Genomic DNA, 23665 nt, shown 5'->3' with positions numbered 1-23665 from the left:
AACCCAAAGAACAAAAAAATACAAGCTGCTACTGCTCAATGCCAGCTGATAATTTATTAAGCATTACACAAAAACACAATGTCATATGTACACAGAAATATACAATAAAAACATTCCTCCTTCACTTTGCGCATCGTTGTCGTGTGAACGTCCTCATTGTGAACAAAGGTTTCAATTCTACATTTAGCTCGTACACATTATAACTCTATTTCACGGGAAACTACAGCTAATGTCCATATGTGAATTATTCTTCCCCTGGTGAAACATGGGCATTATATTCCATGGGGGAGGGGGGTTAATATTTTTTATGTGAAAACGTTTTATCATGCAATTCCAATTCAATAAAATAAAGTCATACTTTTGGATTAAATGAATAGAAAAAAAAGATAATTTTCAAAAGTAGGGGAAAGTGGATAAGTTTTCACTTTTCTACTCTTTTAAAATTGTTTTCATTTAACTCCACTGATACAATCCAACCACACAAAAACAGGTTTACAATACAAAAACACGCCCTCGTAAACCAAATGTAACCCATTATATTCACATTTTCTTCCTTTTTCTCTGCTCAGAAGCTCACAGAGGACGATGCACTGAATTTGTTTGGTAATAAAAATGAGAGTTGTACCCTACAGTAAAATGAGTCAATATGCAGCCATAGTGGTGAGGGAGTATGGGTGCCATTGATTTCCCCCATTTACTTCTATTTCAATGTGATCACCTCGTTCATCACGAAAATCCGTAGTTGGAAGTGAGCTCCCGGATCCTATTTTCCCGCGTCATTTTCTTCAGTTTCATCCTGCGGTTCTGGAACCAGATCTTAACCTGTCTGTCCGTCAGGTGGACGCCTTTACTGATCTCTAGGCGGCGCTCTCGGGTCAGGTACATGTTGAAGAGGAACTCCTTCTCCAGCTCCAGTGTCTGGTGTTTGGTGTATGGACAGCGTTTCTTCCGGCCGCTTTTCGCTGTCAGCCAGTTAGCCATGTTTTCACTTTTTGTGTCTCCTGGAGAGAATGGCAGACACAAGAGTTTTACGCACTGCAATATGAGGGACTGGTGTGTGTGTGCTTGTGTATGTGTGTGTGTGTGTGTGTGTGTGTGTGTGTGTGTGTGTGTGTGTGTGTGTGTGTGTGTAGGTGTGTGTGTGTAGGTGTGTGTGTGTAGGTGTGTGTGTGTGTGTGTGTGTGTGTGTGTGTGTGTGTGTGTGTGTTATGCGTAAAGTATGTTTTATGGGTACGAGTATGATTCAGATAACATTTCATAGAACTTTCAGTACAGCAGAACAACAGTCCAGTGAATACAAAACATGGTGTGTGTTTAATTAATATCAATTACATTATGGCACAACACGATTACATGCAGGCCTATTTTCATTTAGGTCTGTATTCTACGCAGCGCCTGAATAGAAATACTAGCTTAGGGCCACAAAATGTATCATGCAGTATTCATCTGGGAAAAAACATCTCATCTCGTTTTACAGTAACGAATAGTCTGATTAAACCAAAACTAGCTTTGGTTAACTTTAATTCTACGCATAATTTTACGGCAGTAATGATGCACATTTATAGCACTTCAACTTAATCAAAAGCTCATGGTATAAAAACAAGGTCCAATTCGTTACTGTACACTTTTGGTACCCGTGTCTTGACCGGTCTCTGCGGTACACTAAAATGGTACTTGACAGGTGCCATAAAAAGCCTGTCTTCTCTACCTGTGCAGCATGCAGTCAGAACTTTACAGGACCACACCTATGACGAATTATGTTTACCTTTAGTAGCTTTAGTTGGTCTAGCTTTGCCACGTTCTTCCGTCTCGTCACCCGACGAGGCTTCCGCGTCCGAGGACTCGCGTGCCTCATCGGTCACCGGTCCAGGGTGAGGCTGCAGGTCGGCTTTTACCGACGGCGCGGGCTCCTCGGTGGTCCTTCCTTCCTGCGCCGTGGCTGGAGCAGAAGTCGGAGTCGGTGGCGTATGGAAGCGAACTGGAGCAGTGGGGTGTAGGCCAAAATGAGAATGGGAAGGGTTCGGCTGGGGGCCGTTGCTGTTGTAAAGTTTATGAGAATGTGCGTGCGTCTGAGACAAGCGGAAGTAGCCCGGCACAGGCACTGAGCCCCCGCCACCACCACCGCCATCGGTACCTGTGCAGGAACTCGAACCGAGTCCGGCTGTCGCTAACCTCGAATATGTGAGATCTTCGGCGGTGGAGGCTTTAGGGCACTTGGGCTGTTCATACAGGCAGTATGTGCTCTCTTCCTTAATGTTCTGCGGGAACGAGCAGGGCGCGACCTGGGGACCCGCAGGGTGCTCTTGGTCCATACGACATGACCTCTGCGCGTCCATCCACATCTCCATGCTGGACATGTACGCGCCTGAGCCAGAAACAATGTTCTGTGGACCCACCTCGCCCCGCTTACCCATACCTGGGAAGTATCCATAATTGTGTAGTCCGTAAGGCACTTCTGTAGCTGCGGTGCTATGGGGCACGCACACTGCGCTCCCTGCGTAGTGACCTCCGGCACTCTCGCTGCGGCCATTGATCAGAGAATCCACTAAAAACGCATTTCCTGACGGAGTGTCCGAACATGACATTATTGTGGTGTATTTTGGCGAAGGGAGAAGATAGCCCTTTCTGGCTGACATTTCTTGTACAAAACATGCTGGATATGATTAGAGGCACCCCCCTCTCCACCATGCAGACTGTAAAACCAATGGAAATGCTGGAAGATGGGCAGTCCCTCCCACACCGCAGCTACGTAGAAGCCGGAGCGAAATCCATCATGGAGCTGAGGCAGAGAAAGAAGACAGCACAGCAATCAGTGTGTTGCCTCACCTCGCCTTAATGCACCACCATTTAGGGGCGAGGTCCAACCCGATACAAAGTTTAACAGTAAATATTGATGAGCTGAAGTTAAGAATCTACTGAATTTGTGGTTTAAATAAGCTTATAAATCAGTTTCCTACTGTACAAACCACAAAGTGTTGTTTGAACACTGCTTCCATGCAGTGCAGTGTATGCAAATCATATGTCACCACAATGATCAGCAATAAAAACACAGTTTAAAGCTTCAGATCTTTAGAATCTGAAACTTGTCAACTGATTTTGCTGAAGTAAGAGAAGGAGACAATAATATATAGGAAAAAAAGCATACCATTACGCGCTACAACCACACACAGAATGTTTGTGTACAAAATAAAATATGGCCTGAAGCAAGAAAATCAAGTTTAAAAGTTTAGCTGCAGAATCCCACCACCAAAGAAATACAACAACAAAGCCATCGGACGTAGTGGTAATAAAACAGTTTCTAACAGTAGGCAATGGCAAAATGACTTAGAAAGAAGCCATATTATATGATGCTTCCTTTAGCCTTAAGACAGTCTCAGCTCTTCCGTACTACAATCAAAAGAGCTCATGTTTGCTAGAGATAAAGTGAACCAAACAAAGCACACTGTATTCTTTTATGTAGGCTAATAGATTTGTTACAACAGGAAAGTTCTCTGAAGTATTTTAATATCGAGTGTAATTCTTTTAACTGTCTTAGCGTATTCTCCAAATTACTGACTTATTTTTTTTTTTTTAAATAAGCTGTGTAAATATATAATTATTATTATTTTTTTAAAACTATCCCTGTGCGTATCGACAGTTTACCAATTCCCTGTCAATTAAAATCAATGAAGGTAACGTAACGAAAAAGCATTTATGCAGCATAGCTGGTTTCACATCAAAAGAATTCATGCGCCCTTTGAAACTTTTTTTTTTAACATCACATAATTGTTCCATGTAAGAAAAAACATTTACTCTATAACAGACGGTAATGGTTTCATTTTAATAATAAATTAGAATTAAACTCAAAATATTTTATATTTTACCATATCGTATATGGCATATATTGCGCAACATATCTTTGTCAAATAGGGTTTAGGTCCTATTTTTGGATTATTTTTAATAATTAAAAAAAATATGATTGTTTTATCCGGGATCAAATAGCCATTACGCACGACACAAAGATACTTAAACCTGCAGGTAGTGCTGTTTTGATGCTACAAGCGTCGATAAAATTCCACTAAATTCATAATTCAGTATTCATACATCCTTGTTTTAGGGATCAAATAATCTAAAATGTGCTCGGGGATATAACTCTAATTCGTTAAACTCCTAGAATATTGATTCCAGCGCTGTGAGAAAACAGGCGCTGTTTGCCACAACAAAGACAGGATTGTTGCACATACAAGTCATCCTGTCGGTCCAATTTGGGGCAATAAGAGCCACAATAAAACTTTCCTTCCATCTCCTAGTGTCCTTGGCCATGTGCACTCTATTGCTCTCTCCAGGTTGAAGTTAATCTCGGCCAGCCTTGCCATTACCAGGCCCAGGTGGCCGCTGCGAGCCCCCCACCGGTTTCTTTTTTTTTCCAGCTTGTTGAACTGAAATGAGGAAAAATTTCGAGAAATACATAAATTGAGGCCATTTAGCTTTTTAAACGCTTGTGTCATTGACAGCTCATTTATGCACACTGGCTGGGATTTTTAGCGTGTTGATGGTGGACATTTGTCACTCGCTCGTGGTCAAAACGAGCATATTTCAGATGACTTAAATGTCTGGAAGTTAGTTGGAGGTTATTTATGCGAGAATAAATATAATGCAATAATCATACTGGAGAGTTAAATTATGTATTACAGAAATAAGGAGAGAAAAGAGGATTTTTATTCTGTGTGGGAATTTAAAGCACATGCCGTGCTCCGAGCGTTTGCGCCTGTTTAGTAAATTTCCTCTAAAACCAAAACATAATTCAATGCAATGTTAACCCATTAAATACAGAAAAACTCACGGCTTTAGCTCCAAAGCCTTTGTTTCCTTCCCTACAGCGGCCTGGTCCTTATGGGACATATGAGCCAGTAAGGAAACTAAATACATCAATTAATTATGTGTGCCCAGGATTAAACTGTTTTACCCAGCACACTTCGTGGTGTTGTACAGGCATGGGGGCCTATCGATATCTTGAGTGTTACAGTTATTAATTGTAGCTATTAAATCTTCATTTTCACAGCTGCCCGGCTATTATATCCTCCAAACAGTTTACTCTGACCACTGGCTTTGATCCGGCCCATATAATCGTGGCCAAAGAGGCCGTTTGAGCCGTATCATGTTCGTCCCGAGTGCAGTTATGAACAATAATGCGGCGTTTTATTACATCCAGCGGAAGCATTTATTTTTCACGAGAGACAAAGGAGAAAGAGACTCGGTCGGCGTGCATTAAAGGTCCAGAATAGCCACTCTGACACTGATATCCTCAGTGTGCGGCTCTGTGTCCATGACAGGAAGTAAGGGGACACGCGTAAGCTGCCCTATCACAGTCCAATCGAATCTTCTAAGAAGACTTTTGGTACTCTTGGCACGTACACACAATAATGTTATTTGGAAGGACGTCAAATGTCGTCAATGAGTTATTTGAAGAGGAGAGAGTGAGCATATTAGGCAGGGATGTGATTTAAGATAAGCACGAGAACCAGAAATGAAATCATTTGTTTTGTAGACAGCCACAACTGCTTACGGCTATCGTTTAGATTGTAACCCTATATGCATTTTCAAATAATAAAGCAGACTTTCCCACAAATCCAAAGCATTTGTGGTTGAGGCTGGACTGCAGAGCTCTCCAGGTATAGTCAAGCCTTGCTATACTTCTACCATTAAAAAGCTCCAGCTCAGCAAAATGAATAGCACATGCAGCACGAAGGTTTGGCACAGATGTGTTGCCTTATTAGGGCCCCCAGGATGACTTTCTATTCAGCACGGCCCAGTGAGCACTGAGAGAAATGTGGAAAGTAAACTTAAATCTCAAACTAACAAGCCTCGCATGCAGGAGAATAATCTAGACACAGAGGGGCTGTTCCTGCAAGAAACTACCAACGCCTTAGGCTGTGTTGACAACTTATTTTACCTGCGTGCATTCGAGGTGAGCTTAGAGAAGAAAAGATCCACGGCCATGACATTGGTCCCAATAGCGCCGCCCTGTGGTAAAGATGGGTCTCATCCTGAGTGCCGCAGCTCGCCGCTAATGTGAGTCGAGGTGGACAAACCACACGAGGGGGAAAAGCCTCTCAAATGAAGCTGCTGCAGCGAGCGAGCAGAAGCGTTTCCTATCCGTCCTCACCATGTCGTGGCTCTCGCCTCCTTGGTAACACAGATAATAACCTTGGTCTCAGACGGTTTATGGCACTGCACTCCAATTGTACAAATGCCCCAGACTCTCAGACAGCTTTTATGGCCGCGTTGCTGCGGCAACGGGGAGGATGTCCCGTAATTAGGGACGGAATTCCAGCGCGCAGTAAAGGATGCGCAAGGCAAGGCCGGACTATGGCAGAGAGAGGCAACCATAAACTTCAGCCTCTCTCCCCGCGTTTATGGCCCTTTTGACTGTCATATATGAACGCCAATGCGCTGCGGCTAGACCCCATAAACACAGTGATAACAACAGCAAATATGGCGACCCTCGCTAAAGGAGAGTGTTGTTGGAACAGTGTTTCCAAAGCCAATCAGCGAAATGACAGCTTGCTCAAACACACAAACATACTACAGAGAGAGAAATAGAACAAATGAGAAACGAATAGAAGTCAAAATGTTAATGTACAATATTATGTAGAGAGATGGATAAAAGTGAACCAACAAGCTAACCACAGCGGCCAAAAGATTAAAAGGTTGAATGCATGATCTAAGATTTCTTGCACTGCCCCAAGATATAAAGACATGATTCATAATAGTACACAACAGTTGAAATTCAAATTCAGAAGTATTTTTATTATTATTATTATTTATCTCTAATCAACCGCAGCAGGTAAAAAGAGTCAGGGTTATCTGAGAAGCATTTAGACTGGACACCTTGAATAGTTAAGGTGTAACTTAATTATTAAAGAATTATCTCAAAGAAACTGAACATAAGCATTCTTCATTTTGCAGTAGTAGTGGGAGTTGTTTTGTGTTCGTCTCCATTAGCTTGGGCGGTTTACAATAAGCACTTGATCCTTTAAATCTGCGTCACTTCTGTTTTTTAAGTCTTATTTTACAAACAAAGCCACAACTTGTAAGAATTCTTCTGAATGCTCGAGGTAAATGTGGTGAATTTGCGTGCGTAAAATGCTCGACCTGTGCGTAATTGTATTTATGAAAAGTGTTACAGAACTAATAAGAAAAAATGAATCTTTGTTAGAAAATGAACAGAATAAACACGCAGGAATGTATACATTTTTTTCAGTATTTTTTTTCATTCGTTTTTTATTTGGAAATATAGTATAATACACAACAATAGTTTGGGCATATCAAGCAATTGATTCAATGCGATGACCCTGGCCAGCACACTTGAAAACGTGACCTTCTTTACTCAGCAAGTACCAAAGGCTCGCCAGTCGTGAGAAAAATATTCTGTTTATGCGTATCAATGTGAGACCAAAGAGGCCCGCTGCATGTCTACCTGTGTGAATCTGTTGGGCGTGAACTTCAGTGCAACTCCACACTGCTCCAGTAGACAAGCTTATCTCTCTGGTGTGGCCTGCATTATCAATACTGGACTGATAGTCTCCAAAGAATCAAAAAGACAGCATGGATTTAAGTTCAAGAGATACGCTAAATATAAATACGCATAGCTCTCATTCTGCAGGCTGTAGGAGGGACAACAAAAGCTCGCTTTGAGGTCACCCCAGGCTGAACACGGAATCACAACAAGCCTGCCTGTAATAATGGACTTTGCCTGGTTCGCCGTGGCTTTAAAGGAGATAGTAAACGAGTGGCTACAGAATAAATAAGCACACAACAAACAGAAACACGTTACATTCTCACCCGTTCGGACTCATTATTTGGTCACACCAATATGAAATCAAAGCCGCCATCATCATAAACGCACCCCTTTTCTGATTTCAAAACAGAATACGTAAAATAAGTCTTTTGATTACAAAATACACTGGCTTAGTCATTTAAGTGACTGCTAATTTCTGCCGCGTGAAAGGAAAAGAAACAAGGCGTTTGTGAGTGACAATAATATTAACATGGGCCTTCGCAGTCCTGGCGAAAACAGAAATCCGTGACATTTCGCCTTACAGAGCCTGAAGAGAGAACTCAAAGTCCACAGACTGTCTTAATACATGCTCACGCTTGAGGTTTTTTCAGATCACAGGGTGCTGTTGTCCTCGAACTTGAAATTAACCACTGAGCAGCGACGTTGTTGTTGCTGCTGTCTCAGCCATTGTGGTACAGAATGTACAGCCGGAGAGTCGCAGCCGGAGAGTCAGTCAGTGTGTCTGTAAACGCAACAGAGTCCCACAGCAGGGCGCGGTGCTGTTCTGTTCTGTCCCCTAAAGCAGAGGGTTAGACGTGTAATATTGTAATCGATCTCTGTTCAGTTTCTTCTCCTTCATGCGACGGTTCTGAAACCAGATCTTCACTTGTCGATCGGTGAGGTTGAGCATCCGAGACAGTTGCATGCGTTTTTCCTTGTTAATGTACACACTGAAGAAGAATTCTCGTTCAAGTTCTCGGATCTGGTATTTGGAATAAGGGCACCTTTTCTTGCGTGTCCTCTGTCCACCTGAAATGCAAGAGAATAAAATTATAGCTGTGATATAAATTGGAAACATTTCAAATAAGCCAAGACTTAAAAGGCTTTAAAAAATATATATACGCCCTGGATTTTTTTCTCAAGATTATACATGAGCTGATTTCCTTTACATACAGCATTACACAACATATTTCCAAATTCTATAATACAACATATTAAATACCACTGGAATATTAGTTAATTTACTGCTGATTCAACAGACAACCTACTTGGGAAATAACCTTTTCTACCAAATGAAAACAAAAGCTACCTATCAAATAAAGGCAACTAAAAGCTACATGAAAACGACATCGTTACACCTTGTATATTTTATGAAATTATCAGATTTATAGAACACATAAAGGGAAGATTTACGTTGGAAACACAACACAAGAGCTCAAGTGTGTTAAGCTTCAAACCAGAGGCGCAACCTTCATTACGAGCAAATACTCTTTACGTTAAAAAACCGTGAAACAAGCACGTTTATAACACACGGAGTTAACGCATGTCTGTGTAAGAATTCTCCTTCATAACGTGGTGCTTTTTTTGAAAACGCCAGGGAGTGTTATAGGAAATGCACAGGGCTAATGCCTTTCACGGCCAATTTCAACTCCAAACACGTGATCCTGCAGTTTATAACAAAGTTTTGTTGGGGGGTGGGGGGTCTACAGGCCCTCTATAAACCTTATATGCTTATAAAACAGCATATAAAATTTTTAACAGCAGCGCGCAAGATTGCAAACTTTCTCTCATAACCAAGGCGCTGACTTTAATACGTACTGCTGCTGCTGGATTTCTCCTCATTGTTGCCGGAAGATAACTCTGGGCTGCTCGTCTCCTCCCGCGGCTCCTTCGCCTCCGAGTCCCTGCATGAAGGTGCGTCCTCCGGCGCAGAGCTGGGCTGCTTGGTCGGGGTTTTGTCCCCCGAGAAGCCGTTTGTGGATGAGCTTTCCGACGTGTTCCCATACGCCGTCTCGTAAAACTGGTCGAAGGCTTGTGGCAGCACGCCGTTTCTGCCCACGTTCCCGTAGAAATTGGAGGCAGCGGACCCGGCTCCCGTGTGGTGGTGGTGATGGTGGTGATGGTACGCCGCGGCGGCTGCTGCGGGGCTGTTTTTACCGAACATGTCCCCTACAACGGCAGTCTGCGCCGACAAACAGTCCCGGTGCACCATGTCCTCCGCGCTCGGGTAGCCATGGGGTAAGTTTCCTCGGTGCGGCCATTTACCGGACGCGTCAATGGCTGCATAGTCCCTGAACGTCACCTCTCTGACGGGCTGGACCTGCGGTAAATTGGAGGAGTAGGAGTATGTCATGGGGCGGGTGGACGGGGTCTGGGATAAAAAAGAGGGGAGACCGGAGAAATCAGCCCCCGCCGACACGTAATAAGTGCAACTGGGCAAATACATGTTTGATCCGACGGGGACCCTTTCGTCAAAATCCATCATCGTAGTTCACCCTCCACTATAATTCTATGTTGGGCTTTGATTCCTCTATAACCGCCCTGAACATGGCTCTGAAGCGCCGTGCCTCCTGCCTCTTTGAAGCAGGTTCGCTAAGCAGAAATTTGGAGACGTAAGCTGACGTGGAGAGCCATCTCCATCCACTCCACTGAGGAGGAGGTCACGTGACCACGCGGCAGAAATTGACAGATTTTCAGGGTGTGTGTTTGTGTGTGTGTGCGTGACTGTGTGCATGTGTGTGTGTGTGTGTGAAGAAAAGAGAAGGAGTGTGTGTAGGAGTGTAAAAGCCATGACTGCTGTGTCCTAAAGCTTGACATTGGTGGTTCATCGCCATGTCTGCTTAAGAAAGAATTCCTTAACATGCAAGGAAGTCTGAGGAAGAACATGAAACTGTTATGTGATGTTGTTTGTTAAACTAAAGGGGAGGAACTTTAATCGAAGTTTAATTCAAAACTGTGATGTTAATTTTCCCATATGTTCTGTGTTTTTTACACTCTAACTCTGTTGTGGAAAAACATGTGCGTATTTTACGCGTTCGCTATTTTTTTTCCACAATAGCGTTTGAATAATAAAAAGGACATTTCAGCCGGATAATTGGCCAAGCCCAACCTGACAATAACATTAACTACATCAGCTTTACCGTGCACAGATAACATGGGACCTGAATTGGAGGAAGGAGACAACCAGTTTATCTTGTGTCTGCTTTTAGAAAGGTCTTAGTCATCATCATTTGGTGCTTTTACAACGTAGCATTTGGCCCAGTGGGCATTTGGTTATCAGGGTCATGTTCAAAGTAGCGGCTAATGTTTCAACTGGCCAAGGCCTTGTGTTAGTAAGTGTAACAAATAAACTATTGAGTTTAACAACAACAAAGTATCACCTTAAAATGAAACAGTATAGAATTCAAGAATAAGGTCATCAAAGATAATTGTGTTTTGATGGTACGTACAACCTTACGCACAGGCGTAAGTAAGACATTTCATGTTTTATCAGTGTAATTGTGTTACATTGTATTTATTTTTCAGTCTCAACGGAAGAAAGAGACACATAGGTCTAAGTAAACACTAGAGGGGTATTGAGGTAAATGCGCAAGAACTGAGAATCAGCAGCGGGAAATCATTTAAACAAGTCTGCCTCATTATTAAATGTTACATCCTCTTATAAAATATAAACTAACTCTATTTTTGAATGTTTTTGCCTTACTGTTTCTATTGTTCCTCAAACTGACTTTTAATGGATCCACTTAAATCCCAACAAGCCGAAACATTTCGGCACTCCTTTTTACGCACCGCCATTTCTTCAGGTTTTTGTGCAAATATTTACTCAGATGTGTGTCGTTGAGAAGAAAGATAGCTCCTACACATTTACAAGACACTTTTATGTTTAAATGAACAATAATTTCAACCAGATGCCATTTTTATATATTTATAAACATGAGGAAAAAATATTGTGGGTCAATTCTATCAAAAAAAAATAATACCTGGAAGTGAAGAAATAATTTGCTTACGGATGTTGCTGCACACTATTCTAAAATACCTGCAACCTTTCCTCATAGTCAGAGCTCATATATATATATATATATACATATATATATATGAAATATTTTCGAGGCAAATATTTTTCATTAGGAATGTGAAAAACATTATAGAGCATGAGGATATAGGCTACATTGTCATACTGAATTATTTAAATACATTTTATATAAAAGTTGAATTTGTTCGGAAGTAAAAGTAAATCAGTGTAAATAATACCAAGTATCTTTTGAAATGCTGAGATTCCATCTACGTGATTTGGTTTTCATATCCGTATACATTCCCTGGATATCTGCTCTGAGGCCACCATGGAGCTTGTTTTTGAGAGGCTGCAACTTGACTCTAATGTGCTGTGAATGAGAGACCTGAGCTGGGATTAAGACCGCCGCGGCTGGCCGGGCCCCACAGCCCGATGTGCACATGGAGATCTAGGGGTTCCTTGGTGGCACATGTGAAACACAACCTTAAAATATCACAGACATAAAGACTGTGCAAGCACCAACTAACGCCTTGCGAGTGTACCAAAACAGGAAAAAGCATGTAGCCGTTTTGCTAGCCAGAGTCCAGCTCACAGGCCCTTTTGTTTGGATAAATTGCAGGGGCACAAACAAGCCGAGTGCCTCTGCGACCACACGCTCCGCCTCTCAGTCAATCCAGACAAATTCTACGAGTTGTGCTGAAGCTTTTAAGCCGTAATTGAGCACAGGATGCCCAGGAAAACCAAAGCCGGTTTTGCATAGACCTGCGTTTTTATAGCTGCTATAGTATTCTGCTGTGCCTTTTTTTCCTCCCCGGCCAGACAGACACCACAAAACTGTTCAAGCGTGATGGGAAGTCGCCACCTACACGGACTCAAAGTCAGCAGCTGAGGATTTTCAACATCATAGAAACTAATCATGTTTGTTACAAGCTAAGGTAAGAATTATTCTTAAACCAAACCGGCCTACTTCTAACCATTTGACTCATTTGAATCAAATATGTATTCTAAAAATAGACAAGCATAAAAAAAAAAATCAATGTCTTTAAAGTCAAATGAGTTTTGTATTTAAGAATGTCGTTCTGGTGATCCTCTAACCAGCCTCCTCGTGCGGTTTTTGTTGATCAAACTTGCAGTCTGGCGCTGCGTAAAAGCTCTCAAAGCCAAAGCTTGTCTGTACGGTCGACTTCAAGTTCGGGGGAGGGAGAGGGTCCTTCAGAGCGAGCAAAGGGCCCAACTGTGCCCCGGATGGAGTTCCTCTAATTGCTTTTGCATTTACGCAGGCCCCCAGGTTACAAGTGTGGTCGATAATGTGAACCTGTAAGTCTAAACTAAGGAAAAGTCAAATTCACTTTCACTTTTCCTTTAAAAGCGCATTAGGTTTGATACAGGCGTAAGATGCTATATGCTGTAGGTTTTTATTTTCACTTAGCATAATGCCCTTAACAAACTGAAAAAAGATAGCAATATATTAGCAACATATGGTGTTGGCAAAGTTTGGGGAGTTTTTCAAGACTAAAGGTTGATGATGCCATCATGTTTTCACCAAACACAAGGAAAATATTTGGTCTGTCAGGGTTTGGACCAAAAACAGAAACATTAAACCTCAAGGATAAACATTACAACACTGATATTTGATATTAAAGACCCCGGGTGACTATGAGGGAGATTTGACATATAGACAGATACAGTGTATTTACGCAGTAAAATAGTTTTCCACACCTTTTTGTCTCAAATATTTTGGCCTTTACGGAGACATCCATAAACGCACACACTTGATGTTAATATTACAAAACAAATTAACAATAAATGGAAGGAAAAGGGGTAATTGAAGTGTGACTCGTCGGGTGACAGAAGCGGACTGGACAGGACAGGAAGAGAACGAGACGCACAGATAGCCCAATCCGTGCGCCATAAAACCTTGTGAGACAACAAGTAAACAATCACGTGTTGGAACTGAGAGTACAGTTTAACGCCACGTCAGGTAGGCCTATAGGCTGTAAAGCAGGCTAAATGGACACATGCAGTGTCTTGCAAAGAAACCTCCTGTAGTTTTAGTCCTCAATTGAAATCAAAAGCGCAGAGCTTTAGTACAGGCTGCTCTGTTGTTTGCATTTTTAGGGGGGGAAAATGGGGCCACCACACCTGCATTTGAAAGCTTCTTTTCAGTATATTCTTAATCCCTAAATGAAGACACAGTTTGCAGTGCAGCATGCTGAGCAGGAGGCCGAACAGATACAGTCTGATTGTACAATAAGGAAGACTACAGGCGTCAACCGTGAGTTGTTAATGCACACACTGATGAAAGCAATTAAAGATCACAAACTGCAGGTTTAACTCAACATGAGGGTTTGTTATGCGAACAAAAAGTCGCACAACCAAAGCAGGAATGGACTTAACTCATTATTAAGTGTGTAACACTCAATCAAAATGCTTGAAAAATAGGAATTTCCCTGCAATCTTGGGTTATTTGTGTCCTCTGTATTTCTACATTAAGATGTGTTTAAAAAGATGTGTTTGAACTTGAATGCAGGAAAGTCATTTAAAACACATTATCATGTTACTGGCCACTCTGAAGCCAGCTTGGATTTGCGGGGCGATTAGAAAAAGCGTCACACTGAAACATGAAGCAATCAGAACCGCACAAATAACAAGTGAACGAGCAGGAAAAAAAATATCATTAAATGGGAACCTGATTAAGCGACACATCTGTTGATTTATCCACAGGTGACAGAGATGTTGGCTCGCAGAGACGGCGACGACAAGAGGGCTCAAGCGGGACCACACAGGGGCCAAGCGGGGGAAACCGACCAACTCCACGGTCAATGGGAGTCCCTCTGACTGACTCACAATGCTGGATCAGCCTGTGGAGGGTGTCCTGGGAGACAAGGCGTCATCATCAGAGGGCCTGCATGGGACAAAAGGACATAAACTGGACTTCAGTGGGGGAGAAATGAAATTTTACAATGGAAACAAACACAGAGGGGAAAACAGAGCGAGAGAAAGAGTCCCAGTTAAATTATAAAGAAGGCAAAGTTTACTGTCTGGAAAAGGAACCTGTGTAAAAATTCAATTCTGCGACAGAAGAAGATAGTGTCTTCATTGCGCGTTTGCATTTGAAGAATTGAGAGACTGTATAACCATAAAAACAGAACACAATTAGAAGATTAGAGTTTACATTTAACTCGCTAGTTGTGTTTTTAACTCTAAACATAAATACAGACAATAGTTAGCTTGACGCTGATGATTTGTAGACTTTTATTAATTTGAGTTTCACATTGAAACACATTTCCTCCTGATATGCGTATCTCGGTATATTTTCGGCGCATCCACATGTGAATTAGAAAGGATATTGTCTTTATTTACAGAATGAAACAGCTCAAACGCGTAGAGTTCAACCGAACCTGCTGAAAGATATAGAGTAATATTCAAACGCTGTTTTTCTACATTGGATTTTGAAAAAGAAAGCAGATTTATCAGATGTTCAGTTTTCAGCAGCTCCACTCATCCTTCATAACAAGACACACGTGAATATCTTACTGCCGGATAGTTACATTCAGCCTGATGAATTGTAGTCACTATTATATGAGGAGCGTTTTTTACATCTTTTTTTTTAAACATATAGCGACTTGTACATTCATCAAGATGATTGTTTTCAGCATCTGTACTGCAACTGACTTTAGGATTGTTTCTAAACAAAAAAAGGAAAATAGACTATCCAGCAGTCGTAGATATGGCTGGATTAAGGTGAGAATAGGCTAGTTACAGTACAAATGTGGATTTTTAGAGCGCGCTTTTCTCAGTTAGATTTTTCATTTGAAAAACAAGAGCGGTTTCGTCCAGTTGTTGGAAGGCATTCAAACTGAATTCGACATGTGGTTTTCTACCCAAATAAAATGAAGACAACTCAAAATTAAATAATTGTAGATTATGACACAGGATTCTGCACAGGATGTTTCACTAAAATCGGATTCAAGTTGGCATCGTATTTTGATCAGAAATAGTGAAATGGAGTCTAAATGGCTGGGGTTGTAGGTTTGTTTTGTTCCCCTAAATGTAAAATTTCCTTTTTTTTGCCAAGAGATACAGCCTGTTGTCCTCAATAAAACATTAAGCAGTTATATTTCGATTTCAAAACCAGATCAATTGGCTATATGACTCCGTGTTTCCTATGGATGCCTATATGAAAACAAGTTAGCCTTTATTCTTTTATTGTAACCTATCCACAGCGAGTCGCTTTCTTTTTTTTTTCATGCGAGCGCGAATGTTAACGAACGATTTCACAAATGTTTTAGTTGTCTCAATTTATCCAGGTTACCATCAATGAAAGTAAAAAAAAGATCTCCCTTTAAATGATCCTACTTAGTCAGAAAAAATCTTAGTTTTTATTAAATAGCCCACAGTGTTTTTAGCTGGAAAGATGTTCAAAATAGGCTGTGACAAATTATTCCCATTTCTTTTGCATAAGGGTAACTCCGTCTGTACAGTCTTTTTTTAACAGAGACCAATAAAGAAAGTCAAGAATTGAACATTTGCAGTGGTTATCGAACCTTTTTTAAAAAAAACTTTTTTTCTTATTTTGTTCCTTGTCACTTTTTGTAAGCGCCTTTCTTTCAGAGGGAATATGTGTTTTCCATCGTGCTGCAGCGTGTAAATTACTCTATCTGAAGTGATTCGTTTCTTTATTTTGAAATAAATAATTTAATAAACAAAGCTAAAGCCACACCAAGGAAACAGACTGTGCGTCCGTTTATAAACCATACGCTCTCCTTGCTGTGTACAAAACATATTTATTCGATAGGCCACAGCCTCTATAAATGAACTGCGTAAATTATTTGGAATTTATATTTCAAATGAAATGAGATGAGGACAGGGGAAGCCTGCGTGTCTGTGGGGGAATGAGGCGCCGACTGGGACATGGAGGAGGCTTTCACATAATCTCTGTCAAGTGCTTCTATTTGACCGCTGACACGGTGCTGGATTAATGTATGTCTGCTCCGGTCCTTTTTCTGTATTACGAGATTACCTTGAAACTCAAATGCATTGAAGCTTGACCAGAGGAGAGCTACATTGTTTTGAGTCTGTCTGAAGGTTGCAGGCCTCGCCTCCATTACGCACAGAGACAGCGAAGGTCAATGTAAAGAGCAATGTGGGCCTGTCTGTGCTCAACAGGGTCTGACAGGCGGAGGGGACACACACAGGCTGCCTGGTGGATTTGTGGACTATTAAACAAATGCATTGATCCCAACACCTTACATGGCATCAGTGCATTTCAGATAGGCCATTAGCAGTTGAAATGTTCTTTTCTCAGGCTATAGGCTACATTAAAATCATACGTGTCGGAGGAGGCAAAATAGTCATTTAAATATCACGCTTAAAGATACAATGACTATTTATTTTCTATAAACATGGCATAAGCAGGGCCAGTGTTGGTTTAATTTGATAGTAAACACAGACTTTAAAATTGATTATATGCTGATGGAAATCTCATATTCACATTTGGCCTATTTATTAGTCTACCCTTATAGCTTCTCTATGAGTTGTCTGTTTTGATTATAAAATCCAGTAAACTAACTTTGCATGTTGTAACAGAAATAGGATTATGTTATATTTGATGTTAATTTTTTTTTTTTTTTTGTGAACTGAAATTAATTGTAATTCAAAATTTCGCCTTAGTGTGGCAGCAAAACTCAATTTTTACAGTCATTCTGTGCAGTCTGCTGTGTTTCCTGTCCCGTCAAAGATGGCTCGTGCAGTAAGAGGGATAGGCGGAGCTTTCTGCTGTGAGCTTTAGATTGACATATTTATGGCAAATGGGGCGGGATTTATAGCCTTGTTTTGGTTCGGTGAGCCAATGGGACGCCATTGTGCTCCCTTACAACCAATGAGGAATCGCGCTAACAAGTCTCTGCAGTTAACTTCCGCTACTTACACGAGTCTGTGCTTTTGGACTCCAGAATATATTGTGCAGTCAGACATCACACTTTTTCTCCCATCTCTGAGTTTATAACGCGTGCGCGCTCCGCCGTGCTACGTCACAGGGGGGTGGTAGTAGAGCCACGCTGAATGCCGTGCTCGCGGACGCAGTTTATTGTCTCACATTTCAGTGAGGTTACTTTCTGTCATTCAGTTGGTCATGCGCACATCATAAACACACGATAGCAGACTACTCAGATTTTTTAAATACTCTAGTTGAGGCTGAGTTATAGTAGGATAGGTTACTTATTATTTTCTGATTTTTAAAGTGTGGGGGAAAAGCTGTGCTTTAGGCAGGCTTGTAGAACTCTTATATTATCATGGAAAATTAAAACGTTTGGTGTAAAGTGTTAAAACACGCACACAGTTTAGAGATTATAATTATTTAAACAAGAACATTCACATAATAGACTAGATATGGCCTGACAACCACAACATACCTATGTCACTTTGTTTATTTTATTTAGTCTATTGTAAATAATAACAACCAAAGAGCCAAAAAAGTCCCTGTTTATAGGCTATAGGCTAATAAAGCTTAATGGTTTAGCCCCTAGGTTTAATCACTATTATTAGATTTCTTACTATAACTATTATTTAGGCCATTACTATGTGAGTCAAGAGAATGTAGAGAGTTTTGATCTTTCAGTGAAATAAAGACATCAACATTTGGGCTTTTTAGTTCATGCAATGCAAATGAATGAATACAAAAAGTTATGGACTTTTAATATGAATGCTTCTTTTATGCGATCACCGGAGAAGTAAGATTAGCTTTCAAATGATTGGGAATATGATGTTACATATGGAATAGTTGTAGTATGGGTAGGCTATGTTTGCCCTTACTGGCATGATAAAAATGCGTATATACGACAAAAAAAAGGGTAAAAAATAAACAATTATAACACGGTGTAAATCCGTCTAACAGGTGGGACTGGCACCCAAAGGAGTTACCAGCTCCAAACGAGGAGGGATTTGGTTTCATGTCTGAAATTTGAGTGCCAGTGAGACTGACTCATTTCACCGAATGCAGTCAAGCGTGCGGATCTTGGGTTTCTGGCTACAGCTGCGCGTTAATATTGCACTTGGTCACTACGAAAGTAAATATTTCATACGAGTTCACATTCACAGTTCAAAACTATCATATAATTATCGACAGTGACAAATAAAGTGATACCAGTGGCAACAGACACAAAGGAGACGTGTGTGGTTTCTTCAATTACACATTTGTCTTTGCAACGCGACAAAACAATGTGATCAGGTTAAGTTACAACACCTCATTTACATTTAACCCCTATTTTATACAGTATTTATTTTTCAAAAAGTGATAAGAAAATAGACATTAATGTAGATGAACGTTTACATCTTAATTTAATTTTAATTTTAAGTCCCAGGATAACTTTCTGTTTTGCTTCTTATTTTTAATTAGTCCAAAACCCCTTAAAGACAGACATGTCAAATTAAAGATGTTTCGCTTGGCTGAGTTTATGAAATATGTAATATGTAGTCCAGTTGTATTTTTAAAAACCTGATGGAGACTAACAGATAAGGCCACTGAATGCTTTTCAATATTTTCTATATAACCAGATCTAATTCCTGACTGTCTGCCGTTTGAATCCAGTTACCTCTTTACCTTTAAATAAAGCTCATTCAGCATTAAGGGATTGAAACTCAACAAACCCTTTTGTCAATTATTTCTTCAGAATTGATTTTTTTCCACGTTGAACGTTGAATAATGTTCACCGTTGAAAATTGCCGACCGTGAGAAAACGCAGCAAAAGACGGCATAACAATCTAAGTCCTGTTTAAAACGTGCTGCTTTTCAAAGTAGCCTACCCAATAGCTGAAAAAAATATATATCTCTCTTATATTGGCAAAAAAAAAAAATCACAACGAAACTCGCTTGAGGGTAAAAATAAACGAGATTACCTTCATGACCTCTATCATTAAATGTCCTTGAGATTAACGCGATATTTAGGCTATGCGGTGGATTTCGCTGCACACATACACATATTCTACAGGAGTGAGTCAGCGGTGATATTCTACATTGGTTTGTATAAAAAACAATAATAATAATAATTAATGAGCAACAACACCTGAGTATTTTTTGTGGCATTCGTTTTACTCAAAGACAGAGAAAATGGAAACATAGGCCTTCCAAATGTTGTAGAATTTAACTATAATTATATGTTTTTTTAAATTTCCTATTAATATTAATATATCTAAAGTATTATTGTTATTTAGAAGGCAGTCAAGCTTTCTATGGGGCATTTAACCACTGATGTAATCTGGTTTATGTCACAAAGTCACCGCTAGATGGCAATGTCAGCCTACATTTTAGAACCGACAGGTCACACTGACTTATTTCTTCTTTTCCCAGAGTCAAACAGAGCTCTGCTACACACACTGCACTCTTTTATATTTTTATACAAACTGTATGAATATAAAACAAAAAAATAGGCTACAGCAAAACCCATTAAAAAATACCTTGATTATAGAACATTTCTGATTTCTTTCCACATGCAGCGAGAGTAGGGAGGCCTTATGGGTAGTAGCCGAAGTAAACCAGTAACGAAAGAGCACAATATATTAAATTTACCCCTAAAATGTCAATATAGGCTACAAACTGAAAGCTGAGCCATCAAAATATCTCAGATCCACTATGAAGAACACGTAAATGAAATTCCAAGTCCATATTTTAATTGGGCGGACTTTAACACCGACATATTGGACTCATACAAATACCTTGATACCATGCCGGAATTTACTTTATATACAACCACATGAATACGCACACATTATAAAAGCTATGATCGCTATGAACACATATCCCCAACGATTATCTAAGCATTATCACAAGAGGGATTGCAACATGGATTGAGTGAATATGAATGAGAGCAAGGGTTCATATGATAAGACTAAAACTTCATACAAGCTAAGCATGTGAGCAGGTTTTAAAATAAGAAGCCAGGAGAGATTAATATTTAACATTTCCAAGGTCCAGATCCGCCACTTCCTGTGAATCTTCACGTTATCGCTCTCGTTAAAAGTTCCAGATAAAGGCGTAGCTCGGAGGCGCAAAATGTTCTGAGCCGGGGTCATTTGTTCTTGTGTTAAGAGTGAGCACACATACTGCATATATATATATATATATATATATATGTTGTCCCTTATTCCCCACCACTTGACTCCTGAAACAATATACAACAAGTGGAAGGGTCCGCCTTTCTTTACAGGCCTTAGATTTTGTTCCAAAAGGTCCGGGAAATCATTTGGCAACGGAAAAATAAATCATGTTCAGTCAGGAAGGAGAGTTGTTCCAATCCATGAGTCCGCGTGTGAGTGTGTGTGTGTGTGTGTGTGTGTGTGTGTGTGTGTGTGTGTGTGTGTGTGTGTGTCAGTTTATCTCCCACAGATAATTGTCCGTGTAAAAATAACAATAAACTAGCTGATGGTTTTCAATTTGTGCACAACTTTCTTCTCCTTTACGCGTCTGTTTTGAAACCATATCGTGACCTGCCGCTCGGACAGGTTGGTCTGGGCCGATATCCTCCTCCGTTTGTCCTTCGTGATAAATTTATTGGCAGCGTACTCGCGCTCGAGTTCCTTCAGTTGCACCTTGGTGTATGGCACGCGCTTCTTTCTTCCACGTCGATAAGAGCCTGTGTCTCCCCCGGAGTGGGACACCGCGTCTGAGAGACAAGAGACAAGAGACAAAAGAAGCTGTTGAGTAGCCACCTCTCAACAAGTGAATGAACCTCAAAATTCTTAGTGATTTTCTATTTCTCAAAATAAAAATATGAGTCGCACGTTTTTAACTAGCTTCTCAATTAAATTAAATATTTATATCTGCTTTACTGTGTTAAAAGTAAGAAATATATGGGACTGATTTTGTTATAGTACCCAATGATTAAATAAATATGACAAAATTGTTTCTGTAACAAAAAAAAAAAAGCTACATAAATGATGTATGCGCATCGGGCTTTTCCTTCTTCGTCCATGCAAGTTTAACATTTTTTCCTGTCGCACATAATTCCAGTTATTTGTTAAAGTAACACACAGGTGTGTTTTCTGCTGGTTGACTGACATTTAATGCACTTCCATTCTGTACAAAATGCATACTGGTTGCGTTTGGTAACACACTAGCATGGTCAGACTGCTCTGTGTCTAAAGGCTGGACTCAGAGGAAAGCAGCCTACCTGGTATGGAGGACTTCCACATGTGTCCGGGCTGCGGCTGCTCCTTGGCGCAGTAAACCTGCCCGTTCCAGCCGTTGGCGGCAAGAGTCCACGGCTGGTAGCTCTCCATGGGCAACAGGGACTCGTGTCTGGCTTCTGAGGGCGCACTGATTGTTGGCACCACAGGAACGTCCAGGTAGCTAGGAACAGGTTGGTATGGGCCTGAAGGGTAGGTTGGATAAAAAGCGAATTCCTTTGCCCGAGAGGTGAAGTCGTCGCCTGAGGCAGAGGTGTCCATATATTTTTCTCCATATACAGAGGGAGGCTGCGTTCCGCACGACTTTATGCTGCTGTGATGCGACATTCTGCACGGGTAATAGCCGCTACCAAAGTACCCATAAGGCAGGGACGCGCTGGATGAATTCTGAGCTGCAGAGCAGGGGCTGCACTGCTTCACTGGCTCGCCCATTCCGGAGGTGGGCACGTCGCTGGACGAGTAAGCCGTGCTGGGTGCCAGGGACGCGGGGTGCGCCATCAGATTCCTACACTGGTTCGCAGCAAAGTTGCCACCAGGAAAACCGTCCATGTTCTTGCTTACTTCATCGGAACCGACGCCGTTGTCGTAGAGGAACATAACCGACGGGTCGACCCAGCGCGGACGGAGGAGCAGTGATGTTGTCATAGCACGGCATCCAACATTAGAGCTTCTGGCTCTTTTTAAAAAAGCTCAGAGACTGAAAAAAGGAGATACTGGTTCCCAGAGAGTAATGCCACTCTGACGCGCACAAGAGCGCAGAGGTTGTGCCGTCATTGGCCAGGCGGTTGTCACGTGACCAGGCTATGCAAAGAGGACGGTAAACATCACCCAGTACAGATAATTAAATGGAGAAAAATGCGACGAAGTAAGGTGACCGTACCTTTCCAGGAATTTCGCTTTTGTCGTGTCTGCGTCGACTGAAATGGATTGTATGCCTTTTTTTTTAAAGTAAGACACACAAAGGAGTTGTCTGCTTTTTACTTCTAATGTTATATAATGTATAATCCTTATTACTTGAATTTAAAATGGCTTCTTTAAAATGCTTCTTGTCCTGGTTTGAGTTCAAATAAGAGTCGATTATTGTAAAAGAATGATGGATTGATTTGAAAACAGACTCAAGCATCTACATAAGGATCATATGCTTATTTATGGCATTTACGCACGCACTGATCACATGTCTGCGTTGGTACGAGAAGTAAATTAAACAGCCTTCACCAAAAGCAAATACACACGAATACAAATACAATATTTTCGTATAGTGTATACTAATGTTGCACATTATATAGCCTGCATGAAGTAAACTCAATCGCTGATACACAATAGTGTGTCTGTATAATGAATACTCTGGATACTCGCGTTCACTATTGGATAAAGACATTAATAGACAGCATTAGAGTCGATATATATATCATGTTGTGTTGTGCCTGCAAAGATTTGAACAAATACAGTCAGAGAAAGCCCACACCAGAAAGCTCCAAACGCAATCCCAGGTAGAAATCAAGACCATGGGTTGTTATATCAGGCTTATAAGTGACTATTCCAGACATCAGACTTCCGATATGATTACAATATAGGCAAAGATTGCTCTCAACCTTGCAGTGCGTGCATGTTTTTTTTTTTTGCATATAGGAGGTTGACGCGGCTGGAGGCCAAGGTCAAGTTGAAAGTTGCTGTCTAGCCGTCCAGCTTGTCGGGCTATTCACGCTTTGAAGGAACCGTCTGAGCGCCTGAAAGGAGCGGAAGAGGGGTGAGAATTCCTGTCCCAATGAAAGCTATTGGAGGACATTAACTTTTACTATCATTTGGGTTTCTCCGCCGCTTACTCGCACAGACTGGTCTGTACCCGCTACTCCTGGGTGGTGCGTTTGAGGCCTGGCGTTGGAAAAATGAAAAGGAATTGCTGGTTTTTTGGGGGTTTTTTTTGGCAGATC

At 41.1% G+C, this 23665-nt stretch overlaps 3 protein-coding genes and 1 long non-coding RNA gene across 5 annotated transcripts; 1 reads left to right on the top strand and 3 right to left on the bottom strand.

Moving 5' to 3' along the window:
- Positions 1-35: 35 nt before the first annotated feature.
- LOC132991365 (homeobox protein Hox-A10) lies at positions 36-14355 on the bottom strand. Of its 2 annotated transcripts, none has more exons than XM_061060130.1 (3): positions 14242-14355; positions 1766-2779; positions 36-1001 (listed from the first exon to the last, which is right to left on the bottom strand). In XM_061060130.1, exons 2-3 carry the CDS (start codon positions 2634-2636, stop codon positions 727-729), a joined length of 1146 nt encoding a protein of 381 aa, XP_060916113.1. In that variant the 5' UTR covers positions 2637-2779; positions 14242-14355; the 3' UTR covers positions 36-726. The 2 variants fall into 2 exon arrangements, with proteins under 2 accessions (XP_060916113.1, XP_060916112.1); XM_061060129.1 differs by lacking the exon at positions 14242-14355 and adding an exon at positions 5933-6204.
- On the bottom strand, positions 7235-11202 carry hoxa11a (homeobox A11a). Its single transcript, XM_061060132.1, has 2 exons — positions 9359-11202; positions 7235-8569 (listed from the first exon to the last, which is right to left on the bottom strand). Exons 1-2 carry the CDS (start codon positions 10023-10025, stop codon positions 8337-8339), a joined length of 900 nt encoding a protein of 299 aa, XP_060916115.1. The 5' UTR covers positions 10026-11202; the 3' UTR covers positions 7235-8336.
- LOC132991369 (uncharacterized) lies at positions 11539-14787 on the top strand. The gene is made up of 2 exons (XR_009676175.1): positions 11539-12487; positions 14277-14787. It is a non-coding gene; the product is annotated as an uncharacterized LOC132991369 (long non-coding RNA).
- A 4833-nt stretch (positions 14788-19620) lies between these two features.
- hoxa13a (homeobox A13a) lies at positions 19621-22488 on the bottom strand. Its single transcript, XM_061060131.1, has 2 exons — positions 21719-22488; positions 19621-21211 (listed from the first exon to the last, which is right to left on the bottom strand). The coding sequence occupies exons 1-2, from the start codon at positions 22377-22379 to the stop codon at positions 20964-20966; spliced, it is 909 nt and encodes a 302-aa protein (XP_060916114.1). The 5' UTR covers positions 22380-22488; the 3' UTR covers positions 19621-20963.
- Between the last annotated feature and the right edge of the window lie 1177 nt (positions 22489-23665).

This window comes from Labrus mixtus, chromosome 16 (genome assembly GCF_963584025.1).
Source record: "Labrus mixtus chromosome 16, fLabMix1.1, whole genome shotgun sequence".
Classification (NCBI taxonomy): domain Eukaryota; kingdom Metazoa; phylum Chordata; class Actinopteri; order Labriformes; family Labridae; genus Labrus; species Labrus mixtus.
The sequence above is the reverse complement of the archived record's forward strand: the minus strand, read 5'-3'. Positions and strand labels throughout refer to the sequence as shown.

Excerpts from the sequence above, each read along its gene's own strand:
- LOC132991365 (XM_061060130.1), bottom strand. The coding sequence starts at position 2,636 with ATGTCAGCCAGAAAGGGCTATCTTCTCCCTTCGCCAAAATACACCACA. Across the intron at positions 1,002-1,765 it reads ACCAACTAAAGCTACTAAAG|GAGACACAAAAAGTGAAAAC; the intron begins GTAAACATAATT and ends CATTCTCTCCAG.
- hoxa13a (XM_061060131.1), bottom strand. The coding sequence starts at position 22,379 with ATGACAACATCACTGCTCCTCCGTCCGCGCTGGGTCGACCCGTCGGTT. Across the intron at positions 21,212-21,718 it reads GTGGAAGTCCTCCATACCAG|ACGCGGTGTCCCACTCCGGG; the intron begins GTAGGCTGCTTT and ends CTTGTCTCTCAG.
- hoxa11a (XM_061060132.1), bottom strand. The coding sequence starts at position 10,025 with ATGATGGATTTTGACGAAAGGGTCCCCGTCGGATCAAACATGTATTTG. Across the intron at positions 8,570-9,358 it reads GGAGAAATCCAGCAGCAGCA|GTGGACAGAGGACACGCAAG; the intron begins GTACGTATTAAA and ends CTTGCATTTCAG.